Source organism: Euleptes europaea, chromosome 1 (assembly GCF_029931775.1).
Source record: "Euleptes europaea isolate rEulEur1 chromosome 1, rEulEur1.hap1, whole genome shotgun sequence".
In the NCBI taxonomy this organism is placed as follows: Eukaryota; Metazoa; Chordata; class Lepidosauria; order Squamata; family Sphaerodactylidae; genus Euleptes; species Euleptes europaea.
Genome location: NC_079312.1, coordinates 126648386 through 126671699, shown reverse-complemented (window position 1 = coordinate 126671699; position 23314 = coordinate 126648386). Strand labels below are relative to the sequence as shown.

The following is a 23314-nucleotide window of genomic DNA, read 5'->3' as shown; positions in this document are numbered from 1 at the left end:
CAGCCAAGCAGCCTGAAAAGAGACTCCAGCGCAAAGTCAGAAAACTGTTGGCTACAGAAAGAATATAAAGACGGAGCTCTAAGAATATGATACCAATTTGCTGACAGGCAGCATTTTCTGAGAGGGACCAGTGCTGAGTTGGGAGTCAACCTTGAGTCAAGTAAGAGTGTGGCTACGCAAAAGATCGGCTATGAAGGAAAACTCTTCTCAGAAGAGAAGTTCTGTCGGGAAGTGATCGGCCTGGAAGCGATGCAGGGGTTCCTGGCTCACCCAGGCTGCTGAAGGACCCGTTTCCCCTCATCTCTTCCCAAATGACAGCATGGATCCTGCTTCCAAGATGAACAGATCGGTGCCCCAGCTGAACTCTTCTGGCAGTGGTGAAAGCAACAGTTGGCAGCTGGTGCCAATCATCATTCCCCTGGTGTATTCGCTGATTTTCCTTGTTGGCACAGTGGGCAACTCTCTGGTGCTGGCAGTACTGCTGAGGAACAGGCAAGTCAACAATACCACCAATCTCTTCATCCTCAATCTGGGAGTGGCCGACCTGTGCTTTATTGTCTTCTGTGTGCCCTTCCAGGCCACAATCTACACCCTGGACGACTGGATCTTCGGGCCCTACTTGTGCAAAGCTGTGCATTTCTTCATCTATTTGACTATGTATGCCAGCAGCTTCACCCTCGCAACTGTATCCCTGGACAGGTGAGCAGGCAGGTGGTGGGCTGGGTGTTTAGATTTTGTCTCTGATTTTGTCTCTTTGGGGAGGGGCCATGGCTCAGTGGTAGAGCATCTGCTTGGGATGCAGAAGGTCCCAGGTTCAATCCCCGACATCTTCAGTTAAAGGGACTAGGCAGGTAGGTGATATGAAAGACCTCTGCCTGAGACCCTGGAGATCCGCTGCCAGTCTGAGTAGACAATACTGACTTTGATGGGCTAAGGATCTGATTCAGTAGAAGGCAGCTTCATGTTTTCATGTGTTCAACACTGTGCAGTTTCAGAGATTTCCAAATAACTCTGCAGCATGTCACGGTTTCATCTTTTCCCATATCCCTGCATGCGGACACAACTCGGTCTCATTAGCGATGACTGAAAGGAAGGGAAATAAAGCAGGAGTCCCATGGCACCTTAAAGACAAAAAAGGGGAAAAAATATTCCAGCTCAAGCATTTGTGATCCAGAGCCTGCTTCATCAGATGCGTGTTGTCATGTAGTACATGTACCTGTTTCTGATGAAGTGAGCTCTGACTCATGAAAACTTAAGCTGGAATAAATGTCATAAGCCTTTAAGGTGTCACTGGGCTTCTGCTTTATTTTGCTGCTACAAACACAGTCTGATGTTACCATCATGAAAAGAAGAAGAGTTGGTTTTTATATGCTGATTTACTCTACCTTTTTAAAGAGAATCAAACCAGCTTACAGTCTCCTTCCCTTCCTCTCCCCACAACAGGCACCTTGTGAGGTAGGTGGGGCTGAGAGAGTTCAGAGAGAACTGTGACTGGCCCAAGGTCACCCAGCTGGCTTCATGGGGAGGAGCAGGGAATCAAACCTGCTTCTCCAGATTAGAGTCCAAAAGGAGGGAGAACCTCTCAAACAACTCAGTTCAACTGAAGGTATTATTGCAAGCGATCATTATCCATCAGTATACATTTTGTTCAGGGCAACAGATGCTGAAGGGAAACACTGGCTAATAACTAAACAGAGAAGATTCCAAACTACAGCATGAAAATGGGCCATCGAGTCCAACACCCCCTAGGAGATGAGAGAGTCCATTTAGGCATCCTTCCTGGTAGATCAGTCCAAGACAGACAGACCACAGTGAACCCAATCCAGGATAGAGGTGCAGGGTACCTGTGGAACAAAATACTTCCAAACAACCTGAAAGAAGAGTATGTTCCGTTACCATGCTGATTCCATAGACTGCCAGGGAAGAAAAGAAACAGTGAGGAGGTATGACTAAGTGACTAAGATTGGGAACTTTGAACCCAGAAGAATCCAATCTTTCCTCAGTCATGAACTCACTAAAATAACCTTAGGAAAGCCTCTCTTTCCACCTCAGCACCCAACTGCGATAAGGGGATAGTTTTACTTACCAACCTTGCAGGGTTGTTGTAATGATTACAGAGCTGATATACAAAGAGACACTTCAAACACTAAAAAAGGGCTATAAAAAGTGTTGTTACTATTTTACCTATTATTGATCAAGTAATTGTTGCAAAAGGAGCCCCATAGTGCGGAGTGGTAAGCTGCAGTACTGCAGTCCAAGCTCTGCTCACGACCTGAGTTCGATCCCAATGGAAGTTCGTTTCAGGTAGCCAGCTCAAGGTTTACTCAGCCTTCCATCCTTCCGAGGTTGGTAAAATGAGTACCCAGCTTGCTGGGGGTAAAGGGAAGATGACTGGGGAAGGCACTGGCAAACCACCCCGTAAACAAAGTCTGCCTAGGAAACGTCGGGATGTGACGTCACCCCATGGGTCAGGAATGACCCGGTGCTTGCACAGGGGACCTTTACCTTTAATTGTTGCAAAATGCTACCGTCTCTAAAACTCTCACTTTTATCATCTATATAGGCATATTGAACAAAAATGAAATTAATTTTGCATTGAGGCACTGATGTCCCAGGCAGGTAACCAGAACATTTGGACATATAGCAAATCCTGATTTCAGTTTTCTCTGATGTAATATGCCCTATGAAGAAATGGTTATGCATGATCCATGGGTAGTCATGCACAACAGTCATGTTGGAATAATATCTGGAGACTGTCAGAAAGGGGTAAACATTTGCACCTATATAACAAGGCAGGTGGGAACACACATCCCTATTGACACCCTGCAATGCAAATGAGAACTGCTTTGGGTACACCGCATCCAAATGCATATCCAGTCTGTGTTAGCAACATCTGTTCAACATCTGTCTTGCTGTACAGGCCAACTTGTGAACATGGAATAGAAAGCAGAAGAGAGGCAGCTAGAAGAGAGGCATTTTGTACAATGTAGGGAGTATATTAACATTATAAACAAATATCAGCAAGAAAAACACAAACTTCCCAGGGACTATGCTAGAGCCCTTTTTCAGTTATTACATTTTACTACACGTGGGGGGAGAATATGTGACCTCCTGATATGCATGACTGCCACACACATGTCAAAATGGCGATTGCCCCTATTGGGAGAATCACGTGTAGTGTGTTTTCTCCATACAAGTGACAAAATGTAATGTAATGACTGAAAGAGGCAGAAAGCACAAGCTACTACCTGGAGGTTGGCAACCCTAGTCATCATGCAAACTCTGACGCCCTGCTTATTGATGATGTGCCGAAGTTTACGTCAATGGCAGCATATTTTCAAGTCAGAACCTTGACTTCTTAGATAGGGTATGACTCATAGGAGATTCTTATTTTTGGCTAACCCCAACCATGAAGGCTGTGATTTGTTCTATCTTACTTTGTATCCAGCATAAATGGCTTTAAGTCTTTTCTGCTTCAGCAACAAATAAATCTTGTTGTTTCCCGTTCTGTAGTTTGACAAACCTCTACAGACTTTCTTGAATCTTTTCTTTCCCAGTCTTGTTCTTTAAAGCGCTGTCAGATTTTTTGTTTTATTTTGCAGCTTTATTTCCATCACCAGCTTCACAATGTCATGCGGGTGCTCTCAAATGAGGGCTTTCCATTATCCACGCAGGGAAAAAATCTTTATGTAGAAGCAGCCCAGGACACGCTATTTCTGAGTAAATAAATTCAATGTTCTGCTAGTGGAGCAGAGCCTTCTGCTGGATGTAGTGAGGGATCAGAGGTGAAGCTCAGGCAAGGAGAGCTGTTAACAAATACACAAGCGTGTCATTTTTTCATCTGTTGTTTGTGCCATAACCTTGAAAGTGAATGTATAGGACTGGGCTATTAAGAAATAAATGCCAAGCAGAATTGTGTCATGTGCTTTTGAGAAAAGTAAATGCTTTTGAGTAATTTCTGGCGGCAATAATGTGATTAACCCGTGGTAGTAGGTGTGTTGAAGAAATTCCACTCACCCTTTCCTGCTGTTGCATTAGGGTTGCCAACTTCCAGGTACTAGCTGGAGATCTCCTGCTATTACAGCTGATCTCCAGCCGATAGAGATCAGTTCACCTGGAGAAAATGGCCGCTTTGGGAATTGGACTCTATGGCATTGAAGTCCCTCCCCTCCCCAAACCCCACCCTCCTCAGGCTCCACCCCAAAAACCTCCTGCCGGTGGCGAAGAGGGACCTGGCAACCCTGTGTTGCGTAACAAACCAAGATGCACCTCTCACTGAAATAAAGCCAGCCATTGTCTATTTGAATATGTCAATGCATATGTGAAAGGAAATATGTCTGTTGACACAAAGGGACATTATTCACTGACTGAATTTTTGAGAGAGCAATCCTAAGCAGATCTACTTGGACATAAATCCCATTTTATCCAGTGGGTTTTACTCCCAGGAAAGCAGCTTGAATTTGCTAAAGGGCAGTTGTGCTGTGTCAGTGAGTAAGGTTTTGCCCTTATTGAACCGGAACTTGTAGAGACTGTAATTCAAGGCTGTTGTGGAACAGGGTATAGAAAAGGATGATCTACAGGTAAGGTTAACTGGTCACTTTTCTCCACCGGTGGGAGATTTTTGGGGCGGAGCCTGAGAAGGGTGGGGCTTGGGGAAGGGAGGGACTTCAATGCCATAGAGTTCAATTGCTAAAGCCGCCATTTTTCTCCAGGTGATCTGATCTCTATCGGCTGGAGATCAGTTGTAATAGCAGGAGATCTCCTGCTACTACCTGGCAGTTGGCAACCCTATCAACAGGAAAGGCCAGATGAGAACCAGTTTTTCTTGGTTGAGATGGTCAGACACAGATACAACAGGAGAAGGAGATTCTTGCCCATTTGACAGAATTGTGGAAATCACCATGAAGTGGTGAATTTAGAATTCAACGCACACACTGCCTTGATAGCTAGAAAAGTCTGCAATAATTTATTTCATTTATACCCTACCTCTCTCCCCAGTGGGAACCCAAAGCACCTTTCATTGTTTCCCTCTCCTCCATTTTCGCCTAACAACAACACTGTGAAGTAGGTTAGGCTAAGAGTGTGTGAGTAGACTATCTGGAGATCTCCTGATATTACAACTGATTTCCAGATGTTAGAGATCAGTTCACCTGGAGAAAATGGCCGCTTTGGCAATTGGACTCTATGGCACTGAAGACCCTCACCACCCCAAAAATCTCCTGCCAATGGCAACATTGGCAACTTTACATGTGACTGACCCAATGTCACTCAGCAAGCTTCCGTGGCAGAGTAAGGTTCAAACCAGATCCCAGATCCTAGTCACTTTGATCACTGTCTACCTACAACTGACCATATATTGAATTTGGTTTGTGATTTTAATTCTGATTACAAAATGGAATTTCTTTGCCAGGGTCAGGCCAAGAGAGGTCCTATACACTTGGCACTATTAACAAAAGGATGAAGGAAATATAAGCCAGCTGACCAATGGAAGCTCCACTTCTTTCTCTACATCATTGAGAACTAGAAAAGTTTGCCTTTTAAAAAATGAAATCTGAAAATTTCTGGCTCTTGAAAAAGTGTCCATTCTTGAATGACAGGTTCACATTGACTATATGGAATTCCCTTGAATTCAGAGTTGGATTTATAGATAATAGACATCATGAAGATATTTTAACAACCTTTCTTAAGTTAAAAGCAAAAAATGAGAATACAGTAAATTCAAAATGAAAATATCAGCTCTAAATATCAATACATTCTTGAGAAATAGTAGAAATACGAGTAGAATAATAAATCTGGGATATCTGTGGGCCAAAATGAAGCCCTACAAATTAAAAGGGGATTAAAATTTTAGGGCTAATGAAATGAGCATTTGAACAATTTTATTCTGAAAGAAAAGCAAACATCTTTAAATTCAAGTAACTAGGCCAAAGAGACCATGACACTGATATCAAGTCCCTCCATTCTTTGAATATGTGGGGACACTCTTGTTGAATGTCCATATGTATATGTAATATGTGGGCCACGTACACAAAAATTCTTCAGATTAATTTGTGTGTGTGTGGGTGGGAGGGGTTAAACCAGAAATTAACTACAATTAGCCTGGCAAGATTTCTTTTCTTTTATAAAATATTTATCTTAATTATTCAAACAGAAAACCACCACCCAAACAAACAACAATAACAACAAACCTTTTAAAAAACTTAACAAAAATGCATAAAGTTGAATCAGAGTATTGACAGAGGGCTTAGTATTTAACACATTTTCTGATTTATCTTTCAATTACAGATAAGAGATGAATTCATCAATGGCACTGGGGATTTTAAACAATATTATTTATATTTTAGACTTAATTCCTTTCCCATAACCCGAGGAAAGGCTTAGATAGATGCTGAATACCATTCTGATTTGTGTATGAAATAAAATCATGCCACGTTTCATAGAAATCTGATATTTTAGCTTTACCTTTCATTACTCAAAAGTTGATGTGTCAATTTTACTGCCATAGCTGTTTACCACAGTTTGGAATAACAAGAATGTAATGTTAAAAGTTCTGTGGTTTTCCAACATTTTCGCTATTACTCTACGTGCTGCCATCAACATAAACACTATTAATCCCTTGGATGACGCTTTTCCATTCCCCCCCCCAAGATTGTTAACTGGTGTAATCCTGGTGTAGCATGTATGGTTTGATGTGTAATATTTGTCATTTCTATAAATATTTTCCTCAAAACTGTGACACTACAGAGCATGACCACCACATGTGAATATATTTGCCTTGCTGATTGCAATTTCTCCAACATTTTGTATTATTTGTATTACTTACAGCCCAATTTTGAAGAGGGGGACAGATCCACAGTGGCCGGGAGTGGCGCAGCCATGCCGCCTCCTCAAAAGCTTCCTGGCCGCTGTGGAAGAAAAAAGGCCAAAAAAGGTGGCACAGCACCGCAGCAGCATGAGGGGGTGTTCCTGGGGTGAAAGGGGTGAGGAAGCTGCCTAATGGCAGCTCCTCCCCAGGATCACCCCAGGAACACCCCCTCGCACTGCAGCAGTGCTGTGCCACCTTTATTTGTGGCTGCACTGGCTACAGGGGCTGGCAGTGCCCGGACGCTGGCGTGTTTACCAGGTGGCACCTTTGCTGGCACGGGGTCATGCCGGCTCTTAAGGAGCTTCGCCCCCCCTTCAGGAATGGGTTCTTAGTCTTGCAAGACCCACCGGAGTAAAATACCATTGGTGTAGTAGTTTCAAAGAATTCTCCCTAGGGGCAATTTACTCCATATTTTTTGTTCTATTTTTATTCAAAAATCATCTTCCCATACTGTTTTCAATTCGGTTGACATACTTGTTTCTATTTCAATTAAATGAGAATATATTTTGGAAATTAATCGTTCTGTGCTATGCATATGTTCCATCAGGATCTGTTCAAATTTCATCATCTTTCTGGTCATACTTTGCCTTACTGTAGGATTCATAATTAGGTAGTGTAATTGTTGAAAAAGAATCAAATTAATTGACACTCCTTGCAGCTTTTCTTTTAATTGTACTACGAAGGAGAGTTCCATTTTTATAAAAGTCTCTTATTATGTAAATTCCCTTTTCTTTCAATTTAACATATTTCTCTGGCTTGCCTACATAAGAAAAAATTGGGATGTAGCATAAAAGGAAGTATACAGTACGTATGATAAGATAAGAATGCATTGTTAAATTATGGTTCATTTCACTCTTCACATTTGAAGAATAGTTTACCGTATAGTCAGTTCATTAGACTTAGGAGGAACTCTACTGAGGAAAAAGATTTTCATACAGCTGCAGAGAATTTATCCAAATCATTAATAGCAAAGGGATACCCACAATGAATAGTCAGTAACGCATTTAATAAAGTACAGAATATTAATCTCCAACGGATATTGTCCAATAAAGTTAAAACTACAGATAAATCATTAACCTTCTCTTTAGAATACACTCATTTGGCCCTAGCCATAAAGAAAATTGTCCGTAACAATTGGCACATTTTAAATACCATTCTAGGTTGTGAACAGTTGCCAAGAATAGGTTTGAGAAAAACCAAAGCTCTTAAGGATCAGTTGATAAGATCAGACTATAGGATGCTAGCAAATCCACAACCAGTAACTACCGGCCACCATAGCTGTGGATGCTGTGTCAATTGTTCCCTGTCCCTTCCTGTTAAAGAATTTGTATGCACACAAACAGGCTTTCTGTTCGTCCTCAAATAATTTACCAGTTGTGACTCCAAGAGAGTAATTTATATTATAAAATATGTTTGTAATTTAATTTATGTCGGTAAAACCTCAAGATCATTGAAATATAGAATTGGTGAACACCGCTCTAGGATCTGGAACCAAGTTCTGGAATCTCCAATGGTCCCACATTTTCTGGAAAAGTGACATAGGGACACTGACATGCAGTTTTTTGCAATCTGGCAGCTACATAAAAATATACGTGTGTGTGTGTGTGTGTGTGTAAAGTGCCGTCAAGTCGCTTGAAAGGATATTATGCCAGCAGGAGACTAAATTTATCCACCTATTTAAATCAGTCCATCCTTATGGATTGAATTCCTCCATGGATCTATCTAGTTATATATAATTTTCCTCATATTGTTTCTTTTACAGCAATTTTTTTTAAATAATTGCCTGTCATACAGGTTCACTTTAGATATAGGTAGACAGCATAGTAACAAAGGAAACACCATGATGAAAGTTTTTAAAGAATACTTACCATTAACACTTACCGTACATAACTGAAACACCTGTTTGTGGATAAATCACTATATTAGAACAGTCATTGGGCTTTGTATTAATGGACATAAGAGTCATACTCTATGAACTGCAAAGTTGCAGTCGGGTGAGTAGAAATTGCAAGAAGAGATATTGATGTTAGTTTCATTGTTTTGCTGAGAGATGGGGTTGTGGATATTATTTAATTTCATTATTGTTATAGATAATAGGAAACATATAGTCTGAAGAAGCCAGCGAAACAAGATAAAAACCGGGGTCTTGTCATATTATATTATATTTGGCAATGCTTAAGCTGTACACAGCAGCGACAGCAACACTCAGCTGGGCACAGCAGCGATATTTCTAAGGAACCTTGCCCGATTGGCCAGCAATGATCAGCTGACTACAGGAGCATCTCTTTGGCATTCGCAGCACGAAGGATTTAACGTTTAAAAATCCCTGGTGAACCATCTCTTTGGCATTCGCAGCTGCGTTGAATTTAACGTTTAAAAATCCCTTGCGAAAAATCCCTATACACATTACTAAACGGTGGTTACAACACAGTTAAGATTTTGATCTGCAAACGGCATGGGACTGCAACGGTATAGGATCTCGTTGATCTCAGGGGACTGTATACAATCAACACCAGTTTGTTATATACTGTGTAATTGTATGAGAAATAGCTCACTGTATCATTATTTTGTATGTTGGCACTATTGTTTTGTATAAATAAGAAAGTACCTCAAGAGTAGTAAAATTAATTAGCATCATAATATTTACTGACAGATGAATCCTGGGAGGGGGCTAGTTCCACAGTGACTGGAAGGGGCGCAACCACGCTGCAGCCACAGAGGATTCCCGGCCGCAAAACGAAAATTAAAAGAAAATAAAAACAAAACTCATCCCAAAATCCCTCATTGAAATTAAAGGGGCTACACCACCAAAAACGTTGGCATTTCCATGCCACTGCGAGAAGGGGCATTCTCGGGGCGGAAGGGGTTAGGAAGCTGTCTAAACGCAGCTCTGCCCCCAGGAATGCCCCGGGAATGTCTCTCAGGACACCAGCACGGAGACCTGCACCACTGCAATGCTGCCAGGAGGCAGCTCCAGCACCCGAGCCCCACACTGCTGCATCGTGTGTTGGCACCAGCACGGATGCCACCCATGATGGCATAAGTGCCCCTTATTCCGGGTTAAATGGGCGCTTACATGCTGGCTCCTAAGGAGCTTCGCCCCCCTTTAGGATTGCAGTATTAACTAGGTTCTCCCCATCCCCCTTGATCCAATCTATTTTGTCTCAAAGTCTTTGTAAGTTGTAGTCTTTTGTCTTGATAAATAAAACTAGTGAATATTTTTTGTCACTTTACCAGGTCTTTTGGTTCAATTGCTATGAGAAGCGTTTGAAATAAATAGTTTAATTTTGGCACTGCTACCATTTTTATAGCACTGGTTCGGCCTATGATTGTCAAATATATCTGGGACTATCTTTTAACATCTTTTCTTATTCGTCGGACCACTGGATGAAAATTTAACTGCTGGTGTTCATTTAAATTCTTTGGAATAGTTATTCCTAAGCATTTAAACGATTTATGAAATACTGGGATACCTATGTCATTTTGGATTTCATGTTGTATTTTGGGTTTAATGTTTATATACAGCATTCCAGATTTTTTTATAATTAATACATAATCCTGGTACTGCTCCATACTCATGGATCTCTCTCATTAATTCTGGTAAAGCTTCTTTAGGAATTGCAGTTAATATTGTCACATCATCTGCAAACATATTGATCTTGTGTATTTGACTATTTACTTTTAGACCTCTAATATTGTTGTTAGTCTTTATGGCATTTGCCAAAGGTTCTAAGGAGAGGACAGAGAGCAGGGGTGATAAAGGAGTCCCTGCTTGATTCCTCTAGCCAGGGGGAAACTTCCAGAGCTAAATCCATTTACTCACACTCTAGCTTTTGATTTTTGATAGACTGATTGTATTGCATTCATAAAGTATTGCCCAATATTTAATTTAATGAGAGCCAGCATGGTGTTATGGTTAAGAGGGGTGATTTGGAGTGGTGGACTCTGATCTGGAGAACCGGGTTTGATTCCTCACTCCTCCACATGAGTGGCAGACGCTAATTTGGTAAACAGGGGTCGGTTTCCCCACTCCTCCACATGAAGCCAGCTGGGTGACCTTGGGCTAGTCCTAGCTCCCTTAGAGCTCTCTCAGCCCCACCTACCTCCCAGGGTGTCTGTAGTGGGGAGGGGAAGGGAAGGTGACTGTAAGCCAGTTTGATTCTTCCTTAAGTAGTAGAGAATGTCAGCATATAAAAACCAACTCTTTTTCTTTTTCATCAATGTAACTTGATTGGGCAGACTTGCTGACTCCATGCCAGAATCAGTGCATGAGGTGGCACTTTTGAGGCAGCAATGCGCCTCTGAGTATAAAATGAAAACCATCCTAGAGCCTCTGCCCACACCACTTTACAAATCGGTCTTACTGATCCCTCACATTTCTTTTATTTCTTCGACTGTTCTCCCTCCTCCTGAGCCATGTAATATTCTAATTAGTTTAAGCTATGTCTTTACGCCTTATGAACAGGAGTCTTGTGGCGTCTTAAAGACTAACATGTTTTATTCTAACATACGGTAAATTTACCTGGATTAGAGCCCACTTCGTATGATACAATGACTGCTATTGTAAGTGGTTTCTTTATTGTTCATTTATTTTATTCAGTACATTTTTATCCCACACTTTCTCCAAGGAACTCAGGCTGTTATATATCATTCTTCCCTCCTCCTCACAGCCACCCTGTTATTCCTTATATTTATTTTATTCCTTATATTTATAGCCCGCCCTCATTCCCAGCAAGCCGGGCTCAGAGCGGTTAGATAGGTTAGGTTGAGAGAAACTGACTAACCCAAAGTCAACCATTATGTTTCACGGCAGGGTGGGAATTTGAACCTGGGTCTCTTAGGCCATCATTCTAATCATTACTCATACTGGTTCTCTAGCTTACTTTACCTCTGTACTTTGCTTGACGGCTTGAATTTTACGTGATACCATTTTACTCTCTCCTTCCTGCATTTCATGGTCTTTTAATTATCCTGTTTGCAATTGTTTCCCCTTCATAAACGCATATGTGTCTGCCTAGTAAGGATGTACTACATGCATCTGATGAAGTGCACTCTAGTCCATGAAAGCTTATGCTAGAATAAAAACTTGTTTGTGATGTCACAAGGTGTCCGTTATTTGTGTGTGTGTGTGTGTGGCAAAAGATTAATGTGGGTGCTCTTCTGGAATTATTTAGACATAATGTTATTTTATTCCAGTGCTCATACAGTGCAATCCTGAGCCTGCGGTGGCGTTCAGCCCCCCCCCCCCACGCCGGCATCTGAGCAACTTATGCCAGTGTTAGTGGCCCGAATGCCGGTGGGAAGGCCTGGACACCAGTTGCCGGGTGCTGCCGTGGTAGCGCCATCCCGGGACGCCGACAGGGCTTTCCACCAGCGTCCCACCGGCATAAAAGCCTGCGCCAGGCATAAAAGCCTGCGCCCAGGAGGCGTCCCGGCATCACAGAAGGCGTTCCTGGGGTGTTCCGGCACCGGGCTGGGGGAAGAGCCACCTTTAGGTGGCCTCCAAAGCCCTTTCGAGAAAGGAATGCCCCTTTTTTATTTTCACGAGATACCCCACCTTTTTAGGTGGCGTATCTCCGGGTTGCATGGATTTTTTATGCCATGGAGAGGTTTCGAGGGGGGGGACCTCCTTTGGAGGCAGCGCAGCTGCACTGCCTCCTATGACCGGTGCAGGCATTCCTCTCAGGAATGCGCTGATAATTCACTATAATCACCAGAATCAGCATCTTCCCAGGGTCATGATTCAACTCCTTCAGCTCTCTCTCCATCACTCCAAATATTATCCTGACTATTGTGTATATCACTGTAATTGTGTCTTATAAATTTAGTTTCTCCTCACATAGAATTTTTCAGATTATTCTGATAGTGCCTCAAGTATCATGATAACTCTTGCTTTTATTTTGTCTTCTCAGGTACTTGGCCATAAGGTACCCATTGCATTCAAGAGAACTAAGAACACCCAGGAATGCTCTCATAGCCATTTGTTTCATCTGGGGTCTTTCCTTTATCTTCTCTGGACCATATCTCAGTTACTACCAGGAATTCCAGGTAGCCAATGTTACTGTTTGCCATCCTATTTGGAAAACCTCTCAGCGCAAAGTCATGGACCTCTGCACTTTTGTCTTCAGCTATGTCATTCCAGTGTTAATTTTGAGCCTCACCTATGTGAGGACCATCCGTTATCTCTGGACTTCTGTGGATCCCATTGAAGACATGTCTGACTCCAAGAAGGCCAAGCACAAGGTCACCCGAATGATCATCATTGTGGCTGTTCTCTTCTGCATTTGCTGGCTGCCCCATCACCTGGTCATCCTCTGTTTTTGGTTTGGCTATTTCCCACTGAACAATTCCACCTATGTGCTTAGGATCCTCTCCCACTTGATTTCATATGCCAACTCCTGTGTCAATCCCATTGTCTATGCTTTGGTATCCAAGCACTTTCGTAAGGGATTCAAGAAGATCTTCAGCTGCCTTTTGCACAAGAGAGTAGCCAACAAGGTCCATGTGGCACAGGTGACCCGCACTGTTAGTACCTTGGAAGCAGATCTGACTGAGGTGACCCATGTCAGTGATCCCACACATGCCAGGGTCTCCTCCTGTTGTCAATTCCCTATCCAGACATGGAGTGAGACAGAGCAGCTGAGACGACAAAAGAAAGTTGCCAGTTCTTTCATTACCTTCAATGTCACTTAGTGCTTTCATCTGGCTCTAATCAAGGAGGAATCCTTCTTAAGCATCGTGGTATTTGATTTTGCATGAATTAAAGAACATAATATGGGATTCTAAAAAGCATAAGAATAACCAGATGGTTCATGCCAATGATCCATTTGCTTCATTGTCCATTGCTCTTAAAAATCACCTCTATCAGAAGCTTCAGAAGGTAGTGCTGATGCTTGGTTTCCCTAGATGTCTGAATGCCTCCCACCAAAATAATAACAAATTAAGCAGCAGTTGACAGTGAAGACTGACACTGTAGAATCCATTTTATGGTGAAACAAGCAGGATTTATTTTGTTTCTGTCAACCTGTGGTGACAGCATTATATATGCCGTCCTCTAGCTAAGAACTCGAAATGATCTGAGATGTGACTTCATGCCAAGAGACCCAGCTCTTTCCCTTAGAGGTACTGGACCATTATCAATTTGAGTAGAATTGTTTCAAGTGTTCGAAACACAGGCATCTGGATTACAGTGGTGATGTATCAGGCTCGCAAGTGACCTTTGTGTGTAGAATCATATAAAAGTGTTATTTAAATTATAAGATCTTGGAAGACTGACATCTCAAAGATGAAGGAGCAGCTACTGGCAGTGTGGCAACTTACCCCATACACCTGAGAAGATTAGTTTCCCCGAGCAGCGGATAGATAATTGTATACACTCAACTTGGAATCCATCAACCTGTTGAATTTAGAGTTAATGTATTTGTGTAGTTCACTTTGTATTAGCAAATAAACTTGTGCCTGCTTTCAACTAATGTGTGTCGTGTCTAAACAAGGGAGATGTATAGTAAAATACTGAATAAGGGGTTGAACTACCAGTGCTTCCACGAGTAACAAATGGGTAACAAACAAAGCATGAGTAACACTTTTGTGCTACAGAGAACTAGAGTTCTCTGTAGCACAAAAGTGTTACCCATGCTTTGTTTGTTACTCATTTGTTACTCGTGGAAGCACTGGAAAATGTAGAGAGCATCATTCCTCATTAGTCATACCTGGAAGATTCTCTGAGGATGAGAGGATGTAAGTTGTTGCTGGAGTTTATTGCTCTGAAAATTGAGTGGTTTTATACTTATGTCCGTGGCTTGTGTGGTGAGACAGGTCTCGCCAGTGCCTGTTTCTGCACTATAGCAATTGAAGAAGTTACTCGGCCTACCCAGGTCCCCAGCCGCTAGACCCCAACAAGGCTCCTCTTCCTCTACATCCCACTTTTCTGAGTATCCACTGCCACCAGCAGATCAGTTCTCACTGAGGGTCCGCATCCGGGCTCATCTTGCATTTAGTCTCTTAAAAGTCCTTAGCACCAATTTTGAGTCTCCCTCTCTATCCAAATTGCCACAGAGGGGACCAGGCTCTGAGCTCTTTTGGCGAGCAGGGTTTGACAGCCTCCCCCTCCTTTCATATTCCTGGTAGGTGTGGACTGAACTGGGATTAATGCGGTTTAGAGAGATCAGGGTGACAGTAATGAAAAGAATGATTTACATTCTATTGTGTTTTCCTATCAGCTATGAAATGTGTGCTTTTAATTTACTACATTTGCTATATTTCAGGCTCCAGCTCCTGGCCTGTAGTTTAAGCTGCTGTGCTTGGAGACACAGGGCTAAAGACCTGGTGAGGACCTGAAATGCTAAAGACAATTCTAGAGCAACAACCTCATGGTATGTTGTTAGTGGTTAAGATGACTTTTGAATATGGCCGGGCTTATTAGGACACAGTGAAACAAATTTCTGGTTCTCTAGGGGATACTACGAACGCATACTCTAGCAGAGAGTTGCAGCTACTCTGAATATTTTACTTACAATACAAGACAATTTGCATAACTCTTTGGTATGGATGAGGAGGCCATCAGAACATGGCTTTTTCACTCGAATGCCAAGTGTGCAATTTTCAGCATAAAGTAGCGTATTTGGGAATTGATCTTCAGTGAAGTGAAATCTCCATTACCATTTCACAGAATCATAGAATCATAGAGTTGGAAGGGACTACCAGGGTCCAATCTAGTCCAACCCCCTGCACAATGCAGGAAATCCACAACTACCTCCCCCCCCACACACCCAGTGACCCCCACTCCATGTCCAGAAGATGGCCAAGATGCCCTCCCTCTCATCATCTGCTTAAGGTTATAGAATCAGCATTGCTGACAGATGGCTATCCAACTTCTTCTTAAAAACCTCCAGAGAAGGAGCGCTCACCACCTCCCGAGGAAGTCTGTTCCACTGAGAAAAGGCTCTAACGGTTAGAAAATTCTTCCTAATGTTGAGACGAAAACTCTTTTGATTTAATTTCAACTTAAGATCAAAATGTCCGGGTGGAGAATCTGGAGCAGGTAGCCATTTCTTTGTTTTTGCATTGTGTTTCACAAGAGCAACAGGTATGGGTTGAATTTTGTCAGCAAAAGCAAGACTGGCATAAGAAGTTTCCATTTCTTGTTCTCTCCTCAGATGTAAAGAAGGATTCAGGAATAGTCAGGACTTGGCTAGCTCCTTAACGGCGTGGGCCAGATCTCCAGTGACAGACTGATGACAACAAACATTTTTTAATATTAAAAACCCAAGTGGTAATCCTAGCAGACCTCTACTGTGGATTCACAAGACCCTCCAAAAGATTATTTTTCTATCACTATTTTCACTTGGTCAACTTTGATGGAGCCCTTTAGGCAGCATACAGATGATAAAACAAGCAAATCAATAATCTCAAAATTCAACACACACATTAACTATTATATGAGCAAAATCTCCTCTCTAAACCCTTGAATCTAAAGCCTCCTGTTGTTGATGCTGTCTCCTCCCCAGAGGGTCTGAGAAACTCTTTCCTGTCTGCAATGGTTAATCTCCATTAAACCTCTTTGCCAGAACTGGTTGTTCCTACGTCGAGAGATGCAATGCATCCTATCAATAATCGCTATATTTAGTCAAACAATTCTCCTGGCATGAATCATGTACAATGATTGTATAAACACTCCCATTATATATTACCTTATTTACTGCCCTGGTCTGAATCTTCTGGGGTTGAAGGGGATATTTATTTAATAGCTATCTCATGCCTTCTCTTCTCTGCAACTTCTCTATAATTCCCCAGTCTGATGGATAGGTCCTTCTTTTAAGTGCTTTCAGAATGAGGAAATAGTCTGGCTTGAGATCAGCAGTTCACCTTAGCTTGATTTCACAGCTGGAAGACATGGGAAGGAGTGGAGCACATTTTTAATAGCCCCCAAAATACGAAAATAAAGTTGTGTATGTGGGGAGATGGTGAACTGAAGGAAACCCACAGCAATTCCCCTTTTATGTATGTAACTCACACATACTAATTTTGTAATATACCAGGCAATTCAATATCTTCACACAATTACATTTCAGTCATTTTTTCCTAACTTGAACCTTTTAGGGTTAACTTGTATCTGAAAACCTTCTGCCAAAAACAAAAACCTTCTGCCGGTGGTGAAGAAGGACTTGGCAACCCTATGGATGCCCCCATTTTTAGAAGGAGCTTCCACATGACTAGGGTTGCCAGGACTGTCTTCGCCACTGGCAGGAGGTTTTTGGGGTGGAGCCTGAGGAGGGCGGGGTTTGGGAAAGGGTGGGATTTCAATACCATAGAGTCCAATGGCCAAAGCGGCCATTTTCTCCAGGTGAACTGATCTCTGTTGGCTGGAGATCAGTTGTAATAGCAGGAGTTCTCCAGCTAGTACCTGGCAACCCTACACATGACACTCAGTCAGAATACCACGTGTATGGCTCCTGAGGCTTTCCCCTATAAACCAGAGTAAAGGAAATGGCTACTTAAAGGGGAAAGTGCAGAGTGGCTGTGGGCAGAGCCTCCATCGGGAAGCTCTGCCAACACCCAATCTGGGGAGAGGACAGAGCTAAGCTCTACTGTCCATCCCCCCTTTACACTCTTTAATGGGCCTTTTCCTCACTGATGCAACAGATCAAAAGGGGGAGGGGGAGCAGCTAAGCTAGGGTTGCCAACCTCCAGGTACTATTTCACACATGATAGTTTTTGCATAGCACTGATTTACAGAGGTAGGGACAACTCATATTAGAAAACACCAACACACCACCTGATAAACTTTCAGTCACGGTATACCAGGAGGCTGTGAATTCTTACCATATGTGATGCTAAACAATTAGGGTTGCCAACCTCTAAGTAGTAGCTGGACCTCTCCCACCATTACAACTGATCTCCAGCCAATAGAGATCAGTTCACCTGGAGTAAATGGCTGCTTTGGCCATTGGACTCCATGGCATTGAAGTCCCTCCCCTCCTCAAACCCCGCCTTCCTCAGGCTCCGCCCCAGAAACCTCATGCTGGTGGCAAAGAGGGACCAGTGGCAACCATATAAACAATGGTAGAACAGGAACCGCAGGATTATGGGTAAAAGCAACAATCCAACCTTTATTACTTTTGAAGGACCCCTCCTAGAAATATTTGTGCTCAGGTAGAACAATAAAAACCCAATGCAATAAAAAACACACCAAGAACTAGAAACAGGAAATAATTAGAAGGGAGGGATCCCTAACTTTCAGAGTATCAAATAAATAGGACAGATTTTGCCTGGTGCCTAAAATATGATGATTGGTTGCACAAAGGGAACATCCATTAGGAGGAAGGCCCATAAGGAAGGTGCCACCACAGAAGAGCCCCCCTCCTGTTGACACCTTTTGAAGGCCGAGTCTCTAGGGTCCTCTGATGATGATCTCATCCGATGAGCAGGTTTGTAGAGGAGGAGGAGGTTGTTCAGATTTCCTGATCCCAGACCTTTTAGGGCCTTAGAAATCAACGCCAGCCTTTTGAATTGCACCAGTGACCATTTCTGACCACCAGCGGCATATGTTCTCTGCAATAAGTCCCTGTTAGCAATCTGGCTACCATATTCTGCACCAGTGGAAACACCTGGAGAGGAGACTCTTTTAAAAAGCCACAGTACATCATAATGGGTAGTCTGCGTATTACTAGGTTTGGAATACTTTGACCAGTCCTTTTCCAAGAGTGACCATGGCTGGCATACATAGCACACTTGTTAAAAGATGCTCCAAGCTATGGGACCACTTGTGTACCAAAATTCCCTCCAGGACTGAGTCAGAGTTTGCAAAGTACATTGACCAAACTAGGTTGGCCCTAGAAGATGGCAGGGATGAAACCAGGTGGGTCGTGACTTCACAGAAAGCAAACCAATTTAGGAGGCAGATTCTGATATTAAACGAACTGGATTGACAGGACCAAAAGCACAGGTTATTGTAAGGGGCTGTATCATGGAAACCAAGAGAGCTGATTAAAGTCCGCTAAACAAAATGGAATAAAAGGACGCCAAACTCTAAATGAGTGAAGTTCCAAACGAAAAGGAATAAAAGAAGCCAATAGAAACACATATAGTAAATTGCCAAAGAGTGGACACTACACTTTTAGTATCCAAGGTAACTGTGGCCTTAACAGAGGGAGCTGGCTCAAAGGCAGAATTTACACAGATGTTTTAAAATTGATTTATTTCTCTCTGCTATCATTATCGGCTCTCCTGAACTTTGTCTCCTGTTCCTGATCTCAGGCTCTCTTGCTGTTTCCTAGCAGGGACTTTTTGGCCTGCTTTGCTATTTTCCCCTCACCAGCGGCATTTCCTGTTTGGCTGCAGAACCATTGCTTTCAAAATGTGTTGACATGAAAAGCAATTCTGGGGGGGCTTATGGTTGTTGGGGAGCTTACAACTGCAGTCCTTGTCTCCAGTGAGAAATCTTTGCTTTCAATTATTAATTTTAAACGTTTAGAACCTCGACTTTCTTTTTTGTGTAGCTATCCAAGGTTGGTGACTACAAATTACAACTGTAGGAACAATACAGATTAAGTATCACAGCACAATGTCTTCATTCCACAGTGTTGCTCAGAAGACACTCAAAGAATATCATAAACTGCTTGGTGTAGTGGTTAAGAGTGGTGGAATCTGACCTGGAGAACTGGGCTTGATTCCCCTCTCCTCTACATGAACGGCGGATGCTAATCTGGTAAACTGGGTTGGTTTCCCCACTCCTGCACATGAAGCCAGCTGGGTGACCTTGGGCTAGTCACAGCTCTTAGAGCTCTCTCAGCCCCACCTGCAGGAATCATGCTAAGAGCTCAGTGGAGGATGTTTCAGGTATCTGCTTTATCTTGTGGCTGTCAAACACCATAGAACAATTGGACCCATTCTTTCACTGTACTTTGCATTGTATTGAGCCACAAAAATTATCATTGATCCTAACATTTCCTTTATCTCAGGGATGAGCAACTGCCTGGTGTAAAAGAAGGAGTGTTCATATGTGTGATAAAGCTACTGGTTGTAGAGACCACCCTTATTGTCTAGACTCATGCCTCCAACAGACATCAGCAGCAGCAACAAATAGGTTCCTTACATCAGTAGGGTAGAATGAATCCAGTGACACTCCCTGACCCCTATAAAAACTTCCTGTCAAGCTTGCTTACAGCTTTGGGCAATTAGGTGGCCTGCTTTTGCTAAGAAATGGTTTGAGTCCTCACCGGTTAAGCTCATGTCCTGCTTGCTCATCACAAGAAGGGCAACCGATTATTCAGAGGACACTTTAGGTTCCTTGAGAGCACTTTGACCCTGTTTGCTAGGTTACTTTCCACACTCAGAAGGAGAGCTGGTTTTTATATGCCAACTTTCTCTAACTTTTAAGGAGATTCAAATGGGTTTACAATCTCCTTCCCTTCCTCTCCCCACAGCAGACACCTTGTAGAAAAAGAAGAAAAAGGGTTGGTTTTTATATGCCGACTTTCTCTACCACTTAAGGCAGAATCAAACCAGCTTACAATCACCTTCCCTTTCCCTCCCCACAACAGACACCCTGTGAGGTAGGTGAGGCTGAGAGAGCGTAACTTGCCCAAGGTCACCCAGTTGGCTTTGTGTGTAGGAGTGGGGAAACAAATCCAGTTTACCAGATTAGCCTCCGCAGTTCATGTGGAGGAGTGGGGAATCAAACCTGGTTCTCCAGATCAGACTCCACCACTCCAAACCACTGCTCTTAACCACTACACCACAGTGGCTCTCTGTGAGGTAGTGTGAGGTGGGTGGGGCTGAGAGTTCAGAGAGAAATGTAACTAGCCCAAGGTTACCCAGCTGGCTTCATGTGCAGGAGTGGGGAAACCAACCTGGCTCTCCAGATCAGAGTCCACCGCTCGTGTAGGAGTGGGGAATCAAACCCGGTTCTCCAGATTAGAGTCCACTGCTCTTAACCTCTACACCACACTGGCTCTCAACTGGCTCTCAACATACAGACAACTGTAAAGGTAAAGTTCCCCTGTGCAAGCACCAGGTCATTCCTGACCCATGGGGTGACGTCACATCCCAACGTTTACTAGGCAGACTTTTGTTTACGGGGTGGTTTGCCAGTGCCTTCCCCAGTCATCTTCCCTTTACCCCCAGGAAGCCGGGTACTCATTTTACTGACCTCTGAAGGATGGAAGAGGAGTCAACCTTGAGCCGGCTACCTGAAACCAACTTCCGTTGGGATCCAACTCAGGTCGTGGGCAGAGCTTTTGACTGCAGTACTGCAGTTTACCACACTGCACCACAGGGCTCCTACAGACAACTGTACAAACGGCATTTACCCTCTGTCATTGCTGCTGTCTGACCATACTCCACTGTGAACTATTTGACAAAGAAAGACAGTCAGTCATATATTGTTTATGTATTTTTTAGTTTTATGTATCTTTTTTAGTTTTATCATTTGGTGCTTGTCTGAATATGCCTGACAGATCTCAATAGTTTGTCCATGTGCATTGTCACACAGCACCCATGGAAGTCATAGTTGTCTACATGTAACCTGTGAGTAGAATTTAATTACCTGGCCCAAACTGATTTTACCTACCGTGCAGGTACAAAAGTGGCTGTAAGGCAGCTAAAGTGAAATTGCACCACCACGGTTATTGCGCAGCTGCAAATCTGCACAGCCAAGTGCTTAAGCTGGGAGCGAAGAGCAAACGTGAGACAATTCAACCTGAACATTTGCCTCATGAATTATTGAAGCCATCAAAAACGGTATGTTCGCCATGAAGTTCTCACTGTGCCTACTTTTCCTGCTTGCTCTGGTTGGCAATCATGAGTTTTTGGACCCCGATGAAATGTAATGTTCACCAGTGTTCTGCCTCATGACTGTGCATGTCACTTATATTGTACATTAGTATGGGTTTGTTCTTTAAAAATAAATACAAATGGTAGCTCGTCTGCTACAAATGTCAATAGCTAAGGTTAGGCATAGCCAAATGTTGGTGAATCCACTATAATGAATTCCACGTTGGGCCACCACAAAATCTAAAGTAGTTGAGAAATGTTTTCATTCGGAAGAATCCAACATCTGGGGCAGGAACTAGGAGGGTGAAGGGATTCATGGATTAATGGGGACAAGCACAGCAGACAAAGGTGGTGGCTGCAGAGAGGCAGGTAGATTTGCAAAAGTTTCCAGATCCTGATACACTCCATATACATTCTTATACTTTTAAATAATAACAAATATGACTAAAACCATGGATAATTAAGGGTGCTTGTCCCATTGAAATCATCGTCATTAGTGTGCTTATCTATGACGTATAGTGCTATAATACTACTATTTTAAAAAATGAAAATAGAGATTATCTATATCAGGGGTGTCAAACTCAATTGTTGCAAGGGCCGGATATGACATAAATGCCACTTGGTCGGGTCAGGCCACTCCTTGCCAGCCCAGACCGAGAGTGGGGTGGTGGTGGTAGCTGCCTCGATTGGCTCGCGGGCTGGATAGGAGCTCTCAAGGGGCCAGATCCGGCCCGCGGGCCTTATGTTTGACACCCCTGATCTATATCCTGTCTATATGCATGTAGCATGATCACCTGCATTTCTAGATCTCTGGGTTTATTGAACAAATGAAAATCACATTTTAGGTAGACTGATCTTTTGAACTTGCCTATGCAGAGCCCATGTGTGTGTGTGTGTGTGTGAAGTGCTGTCAAGTCGCTTCCAACTCATGGCGACCCTATGAATGAAAGTCCTCCAAAATGTCCTATCTTTGACAGCCTTGCTCAGATATTGCAAATTGAAGGCTGTGGCTTCCTTTATTGAGTCAATCCATCTCTTGTTGGGTCTTCCTCTTTTCCTGCTGCCCTCAACTTTTCCTAGCATGGCTGCCTTTTCCAGTGACTCTTGTCGTCTCATGATGTGACCAAAATACGATAGCCTCAGTTTAGTCATTTTAGCTTCTAGGGTCAGTTCAGGCTTGATTTGATCTATAACCCACTGATTTGTTTTTTTGGCAGTCCACGGAATCCGTAACACTCTCCTCCAACACCACATTTCAAAAGAATCTATTTTCTTCCTATCAGCTTTCTTCACTGTCCAGCTTTCACACCCATACATAGTAATAGGGAATACAATGGCATGAATTAACCTAGTCTTGGTGGCCAGTGACACATCCTTACACTTCAAAATATTTTCTAGCTCCTTCATGGCTGCCCTTCCCAGTCTCAATCTCCTTCTGATTTCTTGGCTGCAGTCTCCCTTTTGGTTGATGGTGGAGCCAAGGAATAGAAAGTCTTGAACAATTTCAATTTCCTCAAATTATTAATGTTCCTCCCTCCAATTTTCACTCCACCTTCATCTAAATCTAATTCAGCTTTCCTAATTATATGTTCTGCATATAGATTGAAGAGATAGGGAGATAAAATACATCCTTGTCTGACACCTTTGCCAATTGGAAACCATTCCGTTTCTCCATAT

The 23314-nt window shown here is 42.9% G+C and overlaps 1 protein-coding gene across 1 annotated transcript; it reads left to right on the top strand.

Annotated features, from left to right (window-relative positions):
* Positions 1-319: 319 nt before the first annotated feature.
* Positions 320-13558, top strand: GALR2 (galanin receptor 2). Its single transcript, XM_056856868.1, has 2 exons — positions 320-699; positions 12778-13558. The coding sequence occupies exons 1-2, from the start codon at positions 320-322 to the stop codon at positions 13556-13558; spliced, it is 1161 nt and encodes a 386-aa protein (XP_056712846.1).
* The last annotated feature ends 9756 nt before the right edge of the window (positions 13559-23314 follow it).

What these genes read in the sequence shown, in the direction of transcription:
- GALR2 (XM_056856868.1), top strand. Translation starts at nt 320, where the DNA reads ATGGATCCTGCTTCCAAGATGAACAGATCGGTGCCCCAGCTGAACTCT. An exon ending in GCAACTGTATCCCTGGACAG is followed by an intron (nt 700 to 12,777) that starts GTGAGCAGGCAG and finishes TTGTCTTCTCAG; the next exon opens with GTACTTGGCCATAAGGTACC.